At 43.4% G+C, this 17,164-nt stretch overlaps 1 protein-coding gene across 6 annotated transcripts in view; it reads left to right on the top strand.

Moving 5' to 3' along the window:
• Positions 1-17,164, top strand: part of LOC101737432 (fibroblast growth factor receptor 3) — a 245,863-nt gene that overhangs the window by 22,982 nt on the left and 205,717 nt on the right. For all 6 annotated transcript variants that reach the window (XM_038012432.2, XM_038012431.2, XM_062669671.1 and 3 more), the window contains 3 exons: positions 5,533-5,671; positions 15,080-15,174; positions 16,781-16,925. In XM_038012432.2, the coding sequence (XP_037868360.1) occupies positions 5,533-5,671; positions 15,080-15,174; positions 16,781-16,925 (379 nt within the window). The remainder of the gene's footprint in view (positions 1-5,532; positions 5,672-15,079; positions 15,175-16,780; positions 16,926-17,164) is intronic.

The raw sequence follows: 17,164 nt of genomic DNA, 5'->3' as shown, positions 1-17,164 counted from the left end.
AACGTCCAAACCTCTCATGAGACAGAACTCATGAAGAGGCAGATGGGGGGAAAGTGAAGCGTTTAGTGCGGAGCACATCTCTCCCATCACCCTCCCTCCCCCTCGGGACGCCGGAGCGGCGGTCGTCGGCGCCACGACCACCAGCCCTCTCGGTCGGCAGGCTATCCGAAGCCCGCCTAGATGGCGCCGGTTAGAGTGAGCTATCCTACGGAATACCCCGCTGGACCAGAACCAGCGTGGGTCGAGGATAGCTGGCCTTCCATCATCCGGATACTCTTGCGTAAAACGCGTGCAGAGCAGCTTGCACGTCGTGTTCTTAGGCCCCCCTCGCCGGTCCCCAGACCGACATGTGAGGGGGACCCGAAACACTTAGAGGGCCAGGGCTTGGGCGAGATCCGCCTCCCTGGCCCCCGCTCGACGGTGGCGGGATTGTGCGTCTTTCACGTGCCGCGCCGCCTCCTTCTGCGAGATGGTGCACTCGCAGAAGTCGAGCATCGCCTTCCACGACTCGTCGTCGCCGAGCATTGATGCCACAACATTCGGCAACGACAAGTCGTTTCCTATTTTTGAGACGAGGACACGGCGCCACCCCTCCCATGCGGGACAGGCATCGAGCGTGTGCTCCGCCGTGTCCAAGTCGCAACCACAATGGTGGCACTCTGCCGTCGGCTCGGCTCCGATCCGGAGCAGGAACTCACCGAAGCAACCATGCCCAGTGAGCGACTGCGTGAGCCGGAAAGTGAGGCGTCCTCTGTCACGATTCACCCAATCCACAAGGACCGGGCGAATCGCCTCGACGGTCCTACGACCGGCCGAAGGATTAGCCAGCCGTCTGGACCATGACTCCAGCACAGACATAGCCTATTGAGTTTTTCGCTGGATCTTCTCAGTGGGTCGCTATCCCGAAGCAGTAGTAGATTCTGCGAAGCACTGCTCTTGCTAGGGCTAGTGTTAACTAATTCGCCAGGCTGAGCCCCGTAAGTTCGCCTATACGTTCGGTGAAGCTGGTATAATCCCTCGACGTTCCCAGAAGAGGTAGGCATAAAAATAAATTGGCCAAGATCTCCTCACACCCTGTATAAATCAATATCATCGATATAGTTTCTGGAACTGATCTTGAATACCCTGTTTGGATTAATTTTACGTGAACAAGGTCAGAAATGTTTCGTCTAGATTTGGTTTACGGGTAAAACATCAGATAACTGATTTATTAGTACTTTGAAACTACAATGGCGTATAAGCAGACGCCACACCTGGAGTTTATCGTAACCGCGTAACGTAACGTTTATAAAATCAGTGGATTTAATGTGGGCAATATTTTAACAAGCCGTTGACTTTGACCTATCACTTACATTGCTCACTCTAACCGGCGCCATCTAGGCGGGCTTCGAATAGCCTGCCGACCGAGAGGGCTGGTGGTCGTGGCGCCGACGACCGCCGGTCCGGCGTCCCGAGGGGGAGGGTGATGGGAGAGATGTGCTCCGCATTAAGCGCTTCACTTTCCCCCCTTTGCCTCTTCATGAGTTCTGTCTCATGCGAGGTTTGAACGTTGGTTGTTGAGCGACAGGAGGTTTTAGTCAGTTCGACTCTGAGATGCTCCGCCCTCCATCCCCAGTGGAGGGCGAAAGTCCGGCGATTTCCTCCTGACCAAAAAAAAAAAACATTATCCTCATAAGCGACTTTACCGGATCCACTTTCAAGTCTCGTTGATTTTTTTACCAAACTAGAACCGTTATCTGACGGACAAGTGCGATTTCGGTACGGTTCCGGATTCAGATTCTTCGAACAAAAAACTATTTAAGTTTAAGGACTATTTTCTTCCTGTTTCGTCCTAATGCTGTTGTCCTAATGTAACCTATGCTAATATTTACTTTTACCTCTCCAATTGAACGAACGAAAGAGCAAAAGAAATTTACAAAGGAATGGAAGAGGAAAATTAATAAAAAAACAATTCTTTCAAAAATATCTTTCAATTATTTTTATTAAGAAATGGAATGACCGCGATCTTAAGCGATTCGGGCACTCTGTTTTTGCACGTCGGCAAAACAAACGTATCTTTGCTATCGAAAAAAATTTATCTCCAATATATTTTCTTCTCAACAGTTGATGCTTTATCTGCAAAGCTGTTTGTAAATTACGGTAATGATTTTTTGATAGGTCAAAGATACAAATATACTAATTTGAGATATTTCTTTCTACATATCAACGAGAAATGCCCTATGAATTTTATAAGTGATAAATTACTAGTAAAGTTAGTTACGAGTATATAAAAAACAATCGAGACAATTCCGAGATTTTTATGATTCCCTTTCACCGTACACTTTAATATTTGCTACTGATTACAATTTAATATCTTCAGTCATTCTTGAGGAAACAATCTAATTGTTGGACCGACAGACGGATAGCAAAGTCATTCAAAAGGGTTTCGTGATTTTTTTTCAGGCTTAAATTATTGGGGCAACGCAAAGTCGCCGTGTCGCCCGAAACATGTCTTGTCGGATCCCCCGGATTCACTCTCGGTGCTTTTAGGACCCTCAAGCACTGGTCACCGTCCTCGTCGAACTCGTCGATTACGACAAAGAGTTCGCCAAGCGATCTGGCCCACTGAGTTTCTCGCCGGATCTTCTCAGTGGGTCGCGATTCCGATCCGGTTGCAGATTCTGCGAAGCACTGCTCTTGCTAGGGCCAGTGTAAGCAACACACCCGGCTTGAGCCCCGTGAGATCACCTACATGCGAGGGCGAAGCTGAAATAGCCTCTCAAGGCTATCAGCATAGGTAGAAAATAAAAGAAGGATGGAATCGGATTGAAGAAGCGAAAGAGAAAGAGAGAGTTAATTTACGATCCATTTGACAGGTGTAGGCGCTTTTTAAACGTTTAATGTCTAATGCCAATGAATACAATACTCTTGTCTTTTTGTTCTTCTGGAGTTCATTATAATATAATAATACAAGTCGGGCCTTTTGTTTGTTTACTTTGTGTATTTATTCCCACGAGCCGAATATTGGGCCTTGAAAAATAACGTTCTGTTTTATGTTTTGATTTACGTTTTCACCGACGAACGTTACATGAAATGGTTGTTATAAAAGAAAAATAAAAAAAACTCCATTAGATAAAATATTGCATGAGTGCGTCGAGTTCGCGAGCTGTGTTAATATTTATACAAAGTACCTGTTTTGTGTGTGTGTATATATTAATAATTTCAACGCGTCAGCTGCGGTACACGTGCTTTGTGGAAGAGCATCTGGATGATCGAAGGACGCGCCCACCGACCCACGCTGTATTTGGCCAGCGGAGTAGTAGGCTTCACATAATGCCGACGACAGCCGGTCCGATATTTTGAGATAGTAGAATGTCTCTTTTTGTCTTTTTCATTGCTTAGCTGGGTGGACGAGCTCACGGCCCACCTGGTGTTAAGTGGTTACCGGAGCCCATAGACATCGACAACATAAATGCCGCTACCTACCTTGGGATATAAGGTCTCAGTTTTTACAGTACAACGGCTGCCTCTCGCGGCGAGATCTCGTCGCGGTGCTGGGGAGAAACCTCTCCCTGCGGGCTGTCGTCGCCCGCATGTTAGAGGATCAGGGCTCGTGGGAGGCCATGGCCAGGTTTTGTGACCTGGTAATGGCGTCCCGTGAGGCTGAGGAGCGTGAAAGGGAGTGGGATCCCTCTTCAGCACCTCAGCGCAGAAGGCGGGATGGCCGGCGCGGGCGTGAAGCTCCCGCTCAGCCCCCGTAGGGACTGTCAGGTGGCGGGTGCGGGGGCGCCCGGTACTCGACTGTCGGTCCGGTGGTGGGGCGGTGCAAGGTGGCTCCTGTGCGCCGCTCACGGTGTATCTCCCGAAATGACGTCCTTCGGGATTTTCCCGGAGATGAAATCCCGTCTTATCATCAGGACGGGTACCGGCGAAGGCGGACTTTCGGCGCGCACTGCGGTACCGTAGGTCTGGTGTAGCCGGTGTGGTGGAGCTCGATGGGGTTTAGTCGGTAGTCGTTCTGCGGGGCAAGTGCTTCGCGCGCCTTTTTCAAGGCGTAGTCTCTTGCGAGGGATTCGGGGAGGTGGAGGACCTTCTCGTCCCCCTCTTCCTCTCAGGAGGCGCCGGAGTCCGACATAACCCGGTTCGTTACCCCCCGGACCGGGTATCCGTAAATGGATTCCCCAGCGTTAAAAAAAAAAAAAAAAAAAAAAAGTACAACGGCTGCCCCACCCTTCAAGCCGAAACGCATTACTGCTTCACCGCAGAAATAGGTAGGGTGGTGGTACCTACCCATGCGGACTCACAAGATGTCCTACCACCAGTAATTATGCAAATTAAAAATTTTGCGACTTTGATTTTTATTACACGATGTTATTCCTTCACCGTGGAAGTCAATCGTGAACATTTGTTAAGTACGTATTTCATTGGAAAAATTGGTACCCGCTTGCGGGACTCGAACATCGGCGCATAGGTGGCAAAACTAATCTCTTAAAACACATTGACTGGGTAGGCAGAGGTCCTAGGTTGCACTCCGCTTTTCAGTAGTGGGTGGTATGATTATACTAATGTGATAACGGCTTATCTCGAACAATCATTCAGAGAACTTCCCTAGAATATTCCTTACAAGGGAGAGCATAAAACCTTCCCTACACTCACAAGCTCAAAACTATGTAGCCGTGGGAGTCCGTAAGCTGGAGGGTAAATATTGACAGCAAAAATTAACTAGAAATAAAAAAAAACAGTTTGTAGCTTTGTCACAAATTTTCGAAGCAGTGTCCGCTGTGGAAAAATCTGAATCTGATTGACGCCCCAAATGAACGATGAATTATATGAGAATCTAAATTTATGCTTCGTATACTTTTAGATTAACAGGCACAAAGTTTATACTAACCACATATTTCTGACCTTTATTACGTTCCTCATCTAATGGTAATTCTTTGAAATAATTCCGGAGCGAACCGATGTTTTGATGTGTAAAACTTTAACGTCATTAACATAGTTAACGGCACATGCGGAGATTTTTTGAAAACGCACGGCTATCTAACGACCGTTTGTGATGATTTACTGGTGATAGGACCTCTTGTGAGTCCCCACAGGTAGGTACCACCACCCTGCCTATTTCTGCCGTGAAGCAGCAATGCGTTTCGGTTTGAAGGGTGGGGCAGCCGTTGTAACTATACTAGAGACCTTGGAACTTATATCTCAAGGTGAGTAGGGCTTTTACGTTGTAGATGTCTATGGGCTCCAGTAACCACTTACCACACCCCACACCAGGTGGGCTGTGAGCTCGTCCACCCAACTAAGCAATAAAAATAAAATAAAATAAATTCGGATCTGGTGCAAGGCTGTTGACGTCATACGGGGCCATGGACTCAGACTCGATTTTAAGCTGTGTTACGAAGCGAAGAAAATATCTGTACAATTATATTCGGTCGGGAATTTTTACGTCACATAGAAACCTCTATCACGCGCTATTGAGCTCAACCTTCACGATTCCTCATAAATTTGAAAGTCTTTTTACCGTCTTTATCCTATATTGTCTTTTGTTTACAGGACAGTGGTTCCGCTCTAGCCGATGCGTCGCATCCAGTGCAGTATGCTGGTCTCCCGCGGGGCTTAACTGTCTACCCGCAGCCACTCAAAGACTCTGACCATGAACTTATGTTCAACGTATCCTGGCTACCGGAACTGGGTAAGTTCTATCTTAGACTTATTGACTTGAATACGACGTCGCTGAGTTTAGAGGCTCGGTAGAGTGATGATCTGTGCAGGGTGGCTGGCAGGAGCTGGATGAGAGAAGCCGAGGATCGTGCTCAGTGCCGAACAATTGGAGAGGCCTATGTCCAGCAGTGAACTGCTATAGGTTGATGATGATGATGATGAGTTTAGAGCTATTTGTGAAGATTTATGTCGCCTTTTATAGCTGCAGATATTAGCCGTAGCCAATCACTAAATAATTACTTGTATCGAACATTGTACAGCATTATAGATATTTGTCACATTATACACATAAGCATACACTCCACTCAGATCCAGAACGACTCAGATCAGAAATAAGTCAGTAGGGTATTGGCAGGAATGTCGTGGAGATGAGAGGGGGAAGAAGTCCCCGGTGGCAGATCCCGGTGGCAGATCCCGCCCAACGTAACATTGGGGTGGGAGCCGGCGAAAGCGGGCCTATGGCGCGCACATGGCGGTACCTGGGTCCCCGCCTAGCCGGAGTGGAGGAGCTCATTGGGGTTTAGTCGGTAGTCGTTGAGCTGGGCGGGTTTGGCGAGAGCTGAACTTAGCCCAGCGCGCCTTTCTAAAGGCGTAGTCTCCGTGTGGACCAATTGGTTGAGGGCGCGGACCTCGGTTCGCGACTTCTTCCTCTTTCTTCCACCGGAGGCGCGGAGTCCGACATAACCCGGTCTGACCCCCGTCGGCAGGGTATCCGTAAAGACTAGGATTCCCCATCGATACAAAAAAAAAAAAAAAGGGTATTGGCAGGAATGTAATTTATTAAATTTGTTTTAAGTTGATGGGAAAAATGTCGAATTGAATTAATATTTTATCGAGTCTCAAAATCTCATCTGTCTACAGGGCCAAAAAAAGTTGAAATGTTAAAAACAGTTCGTAGTCAAATTAAGAATTGCTTTTTAAATAAAATTTGTTGAAACAATTCCTAGTTAACCTAGAAAAGGTTGTACATTTCTAAGTCCTAGATTCAATAGAACTACCTAAAGCCCTCCGTGGAATTTTCTAGAGTTTTTCAATATCTAGTTTGACTAGGAAATGTTTTTGATAAATTATTCAAACAATTACTATTTAGATTAAGCATTGCTCTTCATAGTTAAGTTAGAAATTGTTTTACTATTGAGCTAGGAATTATTTCACTGCTGTCTTTTTTTGTAGACAGTAAACTTCGAATACTATCGAAAGAGAAAACATGATGTGACCAGGTTTTTATTTATTTATTTTGCCTCTCAAATACTTTATCTACGTTTAGAAGCTTGATCGTTATTCTTCAAATTCTTAGAACTGTGCTTATTCAGTAGGTACTTAGAAAGGACTCTTTATTTTGAATACGTGGAAACTGTCAGTGTACGTCAGATCGACCAAATCGTTTTTCCTTAACTTGATTCTGATTGTCGCATTACAACAGTAGATTTTTTTTTTCACGCCGGTCATTGAACCTTCTACGAGATTTCCGTTGCTAGGGGGGGCCGGGGGGTATGTGGAACTGGTCCGCAACTGCGGAGCCGCAGGGCCAAAAGTGTTTTCAGGACCCTACCCACTTAACGACTCCTATGCACTCTTCGCCCAAGCGTCCGATCCCCTCCGAGGTAACCCGGATGAGGTAAGGGGGTTACCGCGTTCAACATGACAACCAGACGGCGCAGCTCACCCCAAGGACGCCTAGCCGACGGAGCCTTCGAGGCGAATCGAAGGTTCTGAAACGTCATTCATCTCGTTACGGCAGACAGTCAGGCCGCCTAGACGGTGCCGCTGGTGTCGCGGAATACCCCGTTGAACCAGAACCAGCCTGCCGGGTCGGAACGCGATACACCGCCAACCGGTTGCTTTTATTTTATTTTTCCTTGGCAGCGCGCTAGCGTGTTGGTAGCGCGCCCCGCGGCCTCAAACCCCTCAGGATTACAACAGTACTATGAAACGAGATGTTTTTTGGCGGTTTCACCCGGATTTCACAATTTTTGTATTTTTTGATCCATTGTTGCCTGAAAGAAAGAGACAAAAAATATTGAAACTTATAAATTTAACGATTACAATTATTATGTTTCAAATAACATTGCTACATAGTGGTTGTAGCGTGAGTCGAAATGAGTATTCACCTATTTCTGTCGTAAGGCAGTCATGAGTTCTGAATCAAAGTTGGTACCGGTGTTAATGCTGTGATGCCTCTGGGCTTCGGTAGCCACTTAACATTAGGTGGGCAGTGAGCTTGTCGTACTCAAGCAATAAAAGGCGCAAACATAATGTTACGCCGGTAAGAGTAACGCCACCTATAGCCAAACAGTCGAACGAATATCGAAGGATTTAGTAGCGCCCAGAACGCTCGAGAAGTACAACGCCATCTATTGACAGATAGCGGAAACTAACGCCAGATATGTGTAGAATATTCTAGATAATTCTAGGGATGTGGTATCGGCAATAAAAGCGTTGTAGAGATAGCACGCAGTCAGTCAGTAATCGGAACTACTTGAAGCGAAACAGCGTACCGATCACCTGAAGCGAAGCGGAACAAGCGAATTGAAAGTTATAAAGTGTTTTTGAAGTGTTCTAAGTGTTGATTGCAGTTTTAAGTTGTACTTTAGTAAAATTGTATTTACTAGAGGTCCCGCAGTAGTCGAAATTCGACTATAATTAATTGGAATTGTAAGTTTGTACACTATTATGATTGTATTTTATACTTCTATAATCACAAATTTCGCCAAGACTACACTATAAAAAATATTAACAAAGACAAGCAATATTTAAATCTATTCACAATTTGACAACAGACGTCAAGAACAAAAGTTTGACAATAAATAGTATGCATGCGTGTGTGCGTCAAATACATGGTATGTAGTGTGTGTAATGTTTTCTTTATTGATTTAATGTATCTTTTATGCATTATTAAAAAAAATTATATTAGCATTGTGCACTTCTTCTCTATATTCTCTATAAGTGTGCAAAATTTCATACTCCTCCGTCCGCGCAATTTTCGTAAAGAGGGATACAAAGTTTTTGCTTCACGTATTAATGTATAGATTCCGAACCCCAGCGCGTAACAATAACACTATAAAATCAAGCGTATTACGCTTTCATTTGTTTAACCAACGTAAATCCATTCAACTAACTGATTTTCTCTAGCGTACAATGTACACAAAATCTGGAATGCATCCAAATTTTAACGAAGTTTATATGTATAAAATCAATTTTCGCATTCATGAAAGAATTCCTCTGCCCATGGCTTTGGTTTTGCTATTTTTATTTCATTAACGCAAACACGAAATGTAATTCCGATCGATCGGTGGTTCAAAGAGATCATGTGACCATCTTCGAAACTGCTTCGATATTTTAATGAAACATTAGGAGTTTTTAAAGCCATAATGACTGTTTCTAAAATGAAGAATACCTCTACAGAATCTTTTCTTGGTAATGGTTTTATGTCAACAATACTCGGTCGACTCATCCATTCATAACTTTATTGAAATGTTGAATCTTAACTATAGGTATGGGGCTTTCGTTATGAACGTTTTTGTAAAATATAATATTACTAAATTAATCTTTATTCTTTATTGTACACACAGTTAATATATTATAGTAATTGCGATAAGATATAAAAAAAAAAGTGGCGAGCTTATATATTATTATTCGACGCGCTCTCTGGAAGTGTTAAAAATCAAATATATTTTTTATTCAATTAAACAAACACGCGCGCTTTCATATAATCATGAAATTATGATATCATAGAATGGCTTAATTCGTGGACAGCCTCAAAATGCGAACACTTGTAGCGTCAAGGTATTCGAACTCCGCCGGAAAGATGAGTAAAACTTTTGGCTGGTAATGAGCGATGCTTTGAATAATTCATTTGTAAGCATTTTTCACAATAAAGTTGCATTTTCATGAAAAATAATAGCGAGAACTTAGTTGCGGACCGTGTACCTTCGCAATTTTACCTAGACCTCTAGACACGTCCTTACGGATCCATCAGACGCCTTCAGCTCTAATACTAGGAGCAGGCTTAGGGACCCCGGTAACCGTACTCGTCGAACTCGACAAAGAGGTCGACGTCCAACCTAACCCATGCATCAGCCCGCTGAGTTTCTCGCCGGATCTTTTCAGCGGGTCGCGATTCCGATCCGGTAGTGGATTCATTCGCAAAGCAATTGCTCTTGAGTTGTTAGGTCTCCTTCGGAGGCGCTCGGGCAGTTGTTAGCAAATCCCACCCCTCCTGGCTGAGCCTTTGCTCGCCCACCTGTCCTGGTGAAACTGGAAAGGCCATCTTTCAATCACAAAAAAAAAAAATCCTCTGAAGAGAATCGACAAGAAGTTCAGGCTTCACTCTTTCTCCTCGTGCGACGATCTCAACAGATTTTGTTATCCAGTTAGAAACGGAACGAGAACCCCAATGTCAAAGGTCGGTTCTCTTAAAGTGCCAGACTCATTGTCATGTATCTTTTACATTTATGATTCTTCACCTCATCTATTGTACCAAGCTACCTTTCACATTCAGTAGTTTTGTTCAAGATATTCCGATTAATATTCTTCTTGTTTCGAATTTGTATTTTTATAATCGGAAAAGAGACGAAATGACCTAGGTTGGGACTGTTCAATGTGGAACATGTATTTGTTTTTCAGTCTCTGTCAACTGTCACGTTTAGTTAAGGTTTGGCCAGTCCAAATCAAAAATAAGAGTTTCGAATTTGAAAAAACCCTGGAAATATTAATATATTACTTTGATAGTCGTCGTGGTCTAAAGGATAAGACGTCCGGTGCATTCGTCATGAGCGATGCACCGGTGTTCGAGGCTCAGGCGGATACCAATTTTTCTAATGAAATACGTACTCAACAAATGTTCACAATTGACTTCAATGGTGAAGGAATAATACCGTGTATAAAAATCAAACTCGCATTTATAATTTGCGTAATTACTGATGGTAGGACCTCTTGTGAGTTGCGCGCACCACCACCCTGCCTATTTCTGCCGCGAAGCAGTAATGCGTTTCGGTTCGAAGGGTGGGGCAGCCGTTGTAACTATACTTGAGACCTTAGAACTTATATCTGAAGGTGGGTGGCGCATTTACGTTGTAGATGTCTATTGGCTCCAGTAACCACTTAACACCATGTGGGCTGTGAGCTCGTCCACCCATCTAAGCAATACAAAATAATAATAATAATGTGTTTAAATACCAATTTCCAAAGAGTACTCCGAATGGAGAATATGCAAATTTTATGAAAATCCCCCGCATCCGTATAGTACGTGCAGTATTTTCGCAAGATTACATCGTTTCTATTTCTGCTTCAAGCATTTGTTATTCGCTAGCCTTTACGCATCACTCACCGTATCTAGTGTGGTTTTGAAATTTCAACGCTGATGTACTACTGATCAATCTTTGTATACGATGATAAACAGAATAATAAAGATTATCGCTAATTTATCAGACCCGATGGCTATCTGGTTGGGGCGCTTACTCCTTGTCTTGTTAAATAATCTATTTAATTCCCAATTTTAGCTCTAAACAATTTTAGATGTTTGTGGCTCCAACACAAATATCTAAATCACATAATCTTAGTTTACTTTAGGAACCAGCTTAATCTGATTTTCTTAATTTTTTGTAGGCTTATTACAAAAAGCTAGTCACAATTATCCAATGATACGTTCCAAGATATTTGAAGCTAAGCTTTCTTATATCAGGAACGCATAAGTAATCACCCATTAGCAGAAGCAGATCAGCTTAGCTCCACAATCGGTATATAACACATCATCTTCATCATGTGTTGCATAAATAAATTCTATTTCGGAATACATCTTAAGATTTCCAATAACAATAAGACTAGTACATAAATCAGAACTATTTTGTTTTGATCAACTTTCACTACAACCCAGATTCCGATATTTCAGTGCTATTGCAAGCGCCACTAGTAAACAAACACTGAAAATATGATGTTATAAGCAGATACGATTAAAAAGCCATCGGCTGTATACTTTTGGACAAGAGGGGAAACCGATGCTTTTCGGCTCAGGTTCGTGCTGACATCCCGGCCGAATCAGCGGAGCGGCAGTTTGCTCCAAACGACCTCGTATCCCCGGAGGCCGCATTCCACAAGGATATCCCCCCCGGAAATTGGGCAAGGTGATCGCCTTACCCAAGTGCGATAAGGACAAGATAAGGCCCTCCAGCTATCACCCAATTGCCCTGCTATCGCAAATGTGCAAGTTCAAGGGAAGAAGGGTGAGAGAGGGTCTGAGAAGAGTGTCGCCGCACATCCTTCTCAGACTTGAACAATTCGGGGTTCGCAGCGATCACTCGCCAAAGCTGCAATTGGTCCGAATCCTGCATCAATTAGCGGATCGGTCCAACGCGCGCCAGTACACGGCCGTGTCTGGCATGCGGGATTGGCCTACCAGTTGATGCAGAACAAGGACCTCCAGCACGCCTACGTGCGGCTGCCGGCGTCGTATCTGGAGGGCAGAACCTTCCTTGTCGCGGTCGAAGGCGCCAAATCGTCGGTGCGCCCCGTAACGGCTGGGGTTCCCCAGGGTAGTGTCCTGTCACCAATCCTCTACGCTCTCTACCCCAACGACATTCCTACGCTCGAGGGTAACCTTCATGCGTGGGAAGCCGACGTGAAGCTGGCGCTATTTGCCCCCTCACCTAACTTCCCCTCTGCAGCCATTTCGAAGATACAGAGATTGTTGGATTTACTGCCCCAGTGGCTGGACCGAAGTGTCGTGGTCAACGTGGAAAAGACCGCGGCGATTCTCTTCGGTCCAGTTCAGAAGAAAATCGTCCCAGGACAGCTCAGCTTTGCGGCGTCGTTGTCGAATTTAGATTCAGCGTCCGATACCTGGAGGTCGAGATTGACCGGGCGTTGAGAATGACCACTCACACCAACTAGGTGTTGGCGGGGCCGCGGCGGCTCGCTTAGCGAGATTCCTTCTTCGGCCGGTCTTGGCCTCCAGATGAGACAACGGCTGCCCCACCCTTCAAACTGAAACGCATTACTGCTTCACGGCAGAAATAGGCAGAGCGGTGATACCTACCCGTGCGGACTCACAAGAGGTCCTACCACCAGATCTTAAAGTGGCATGAAGTGGTGTGGCGGCTCCGGTAATCACTTAACACCAGCAGAACCCCGAGTTCGTCTGCCAATTTAGCGCCAAAAAACTCAGAATCCATCGCTTAGTGCGTATTGGATCTAAAAATAAATCCACTTAGCATCAACGGAAATAATGTTATGATTGCATTTCCATACGCCGTCACAGCTTTGGTATACTGTGTGGGTATGTTTCACAAACATTTGAACAATGAGCGTTAAATTTCAGTGCAAACAAACTGTGACGTTAATGTTCACGAGTTGCGTTTGATTTATAAAGTTTATTAGCTTTTTTTTGTTTGTTACTCGTACGTCTTGAGTTATATAATTTTAAGGCACACAGTAGTTAATTTGTTGACCTAGTAATGTATGTAGTTTCGTCGAAATTCCCATAAACGACAAACTCAATTATCACTACAAAGTATAAAACAAAGTCGTTTTCTCTGTCCCTATATGTATGCTTAAATCTTTAAAACTACGCAACGGATTTTGATGCGGTTTTTTTTAATAGATAGAGTGATTGAAGAGGAAGGTTTATATGTTTAATAACATCCATTAAGTAGTGGAGAAATCAATAATAAATTACAGTTTCCGAAGCGAAGCGAGGGCGGGCCGCTAGTTTAGTATAAAATCTACTTGTATTTTTAAACTAAGGACTTGCTAATACGAACTTTAATGTCGGGTGAAACGGATTGATGTTTTGAAACAATAATATTTACTGGTGGTCGGACCTCTTGTGAGTTCACGTGGGTAGGTACCACCGCCTTGCCTATTTCTGCCGTGAAGCAGTAATGCGTTTCGGTTTGAAAGGTGGGGCAGCCGTTGTAACTATACTGAGACCTTAGAACTTATATCTGAAGGTGGGTGGCGCATTTACGTTGTAGATGTCTATGGGCTCCAATAACCACTTAACACCAGGTGTGCTGTGAGCTCGTCCACCTATCTAAGCAATAAAAAAAAATAAAAAAAACTTACAATAGCTGAAAAGAAAATGTTTTTCAAAATTTGAACGTAATAACCATGACAACAGATGGAAATAGGAATATCAGTCTAAAATGAAATTCCGCAAATAACAATTTACTTTTTTACTGACCAACCTAACTTAAATTAGTTATTGGAGCCCACAGACTCATAGCAAAGAGTCCCAATTGGCTTTCGACAGTTGTACCAATCTTCAAACCGGAAAACATGACTTCTTCGCGACAAAACTCAGCTCGACCTCACCCAAACGGGCTAACAATACATAAGTCAAACCATTCTTATCAAAGACATAATGGCAAAATAAATCAACAAGAGAATCGCAATTCGATGGAGACGATATTGATCTCTTAAGCGGATAATAAGATCTAAGAACATTGTAATAGAGTCGAAAATTATAACACACAACACAAAACCATTAAAGTCGAAAATTAGGAATTTAGGTTTATCGAAAGATGAAGAAATATCCATTAATAATTATCTCTATAAAGTAGCTATCTGCCTCTGTCTGCTTCTCTACTAACTTCTGCTAAGCTCCGTAAACAATTGTGATACGGTTTTAACTAATACTAAAGAGGGGTATATGAGTCGTCTATTATCAAAGGTGGCAATCTGTGCATTTGGACAAAAAAATGTTATTGATATGTCAATACAGATTGATTTGAATATAATCGTCTCCTTCAAAGAATACGGTTCAAAACCTGCATTAAATAAAGGTTAATACTTAACCTGTTATTTATCTAAGATGTCGTTCAGAAGAGTTTTGTGACTGCCAATGGAATACAAAGTCAATAATTCGTTTTTCTGATTTACCAATAATTGTCCAAAAGTCACATTGCCGGCTTTGATAATAGTCGACTCATATGAAGTTTATACTCTGAACAAAATATCTGAACTCTGATGGTGTTAATTCTAGCTAGTGTTAGCTAACGCTGACCAAATCCTACGGATAAGTGTGGTACACATTTGCGGAACTGCGGCCAAAAAACTAGTATTCAATAAAGTAGGTTCTAACGAGAAAAAATGTAATTTCATAATTTTTTTTATAGCTTAGATGGGTGGACGAGCTCACAGCCCACCTGATGCTAAGTGGTAACTGGAGCCCATAGACACCTACAACGTAAACGCGCCACCCATCTCGAGATATAAGTTCTAAGGTCTCAGTATAATTACAACGGCTACCCCACCCTTCGAACCGAAACGCATTACTGCTTTACGGCGGAAATAGGCGGGGTGGTGGTACCTACCGGTGCGGACTCCCAAGAGGTCCTACCACCAGTGATCAATAAGTTTTATTATTTTGTCTTTTCCCCAGACCCACCTCCCAAGGACTACTCATTGGAAGTTCGCAGTCTAACAGACACAGTCGACTGCAGAACGCAAATGTGTTACGAGTATAACATTCCCGGGGTAAGTTTCGATTGAAATCCATATTTGTTTACGTTAGACTTCGTAGTGCCTCAATCGATAAATAAAAGACCTAAACTTTTGTATAAAATAAACTTAAAACAAACAAAAGGAATCCGTTCGACGGGGGACAAATCAAAGGAAAAACAAAATTGTTATTTTTATTTAATTCCGATCATTTTCGTATTTATCTACCTTTTAAGCCTTCTTTGGATTTCCACAAATAATTCAAGACCAAAATTAGCCAAATCGGTCCAGCCGTTCTCGAGTTTTAGCGACACTAACGAACAGCAATTCATTTTATATAATATTTAGATATATGAAAAACATTGAAATTGCATAATTTGGATAACTAAATTGATAAATTGAAAAAAGAAACGTCACAGTTCGCACGCTTTAAGCTGATGGAGATCTTATCTGACCCAGGCGACGGGACAATGCAAAGCCGCCATCACCCGAAGCACGTGCTATTAAGCCTCTCAAGCACCGTTCACCGTCTTCGTCGAACTCGTCGATTACGACGAAGAATTTGACGAGCGAACTAACACATAGACACAGCCCACTGAGTTTCTCGCTGGATCTACTCAGTGGGTCGCGATTCCGACCCGGTGGCAGATTCTGCGAAGCACTGTTCTTGCTAGGGCTAGAGTTAGCAAAACATCTCAGGTTGAGCTCTTGACTCACCGAGCCATCCGGTTGTAACTGGAATATCATCAATATAATATCAATGGAATAGGCTATCAGCAAATAGGTAAGAAAAAAACTAATAATAACAGGGAACCATATTCTGTGCCATAATAGTAGTCCAATGAAATTGTGACTTTGATTGAAATATTTTAGGCATTGATGTAGAACCGGGTGCGACGTGACCCGTTTTATTCATTTGTCAGAATAATAAAATTGTTACTGCGTTTCAGCTACATAAAATATATCCGTTGACGACTGTTTCCATTTAAACACCAATGCCTTAGAAGAATGACATCAAACTATTGTGTAAATACGTCCAGCGCGTATTTCTTGCTGGTACCGCGTGAGTTTCTTCACTATAATATCACGCAAGATAAAAAATTTGGTAAACATTTTACCAAATGACACAAAATTTCTCCCTGGTTTAGTTTCTCGTCTTCTGAAGGTAGAAAGAAACCCTAGCACTCACCTAAAAGCTAGCAGTAACAAGAAACCAACGTAAAATTTTACTAAAAGGAATAGTTATAACTTTTATTTCTTTTGACTGGTCCCTCAAGGATTCTCTCGGATGTGTGCCATAAATAGCAAAAAACAGGCTATGTCAGCTTCGCCCTAACATCTAGGTGAGCTCACAGAGCTCAAACCAGAGTATTGGCCCTAGCAAGAGTAGTGCTTCGCAGAATCTACCACCGGATCGGAAACGCGACCCGCTGAGAAGATCCGGCGTGAAACTCAGTGGGCTATCGGTTAATTCACGCGTCGAGCCTTTCGTCGCAAGCGACGGGTTCGACGAGGACGGTGACCGGTGCTTGTGGTTCCTAAAAACACCAGTCTGTGAAAGTTCCTTTAGTGTCTCAGAATTAACTGGAGCGGGCTATCCGGCCGATTAGAATTTTATATTTAACATTCTTCTTTGTTTTAGGACGTTCAATGGTGGACGATACCAGCGTACCCAAGTCCTGTTGCTGATATGTGCGCAGTCAGACCGGGCTGCGCATACCGCGTGAGGTTGATAGCTCATCCTTGGGACGGTCATACTGCGGCCAATCTACACGTGGAATTAGACGGTAAGTCATTGACTTTCGGTATACATGGTCTCTGTGTAAATATTTGAGGTTTGTCGATCCGTATGCTGTACCGATTTTTCTAATGAAATACGTACTCAACAAATGTTCTTCACGATTAACTTCCACGGTGAAGGAATAACATCGTGTAATAAAAATGAAACCCGCAAAATAATAATTTGCGTGATTACTGGCGGTAGGACCTCTTGTGAGTCCGCGAGGGTGGGTACTACCACCCTGCT

The sequence above is a fragment of the Bombyx mori genome, chromosome 8 (genome assembly GCF_030269925.1).
Source record: "Bombyx mori chromosome 8, ASM3026992v2".
Taxonomy (NCBI): Eukaryota; Metazoa; Arthropoda; class Insecta; order Lepidoptera; family Bombycidae; genus Bombyx; species Bombyx mori.
This window is presented reverse-complemented; position numbering and strand designations above follow the sequence as displayed.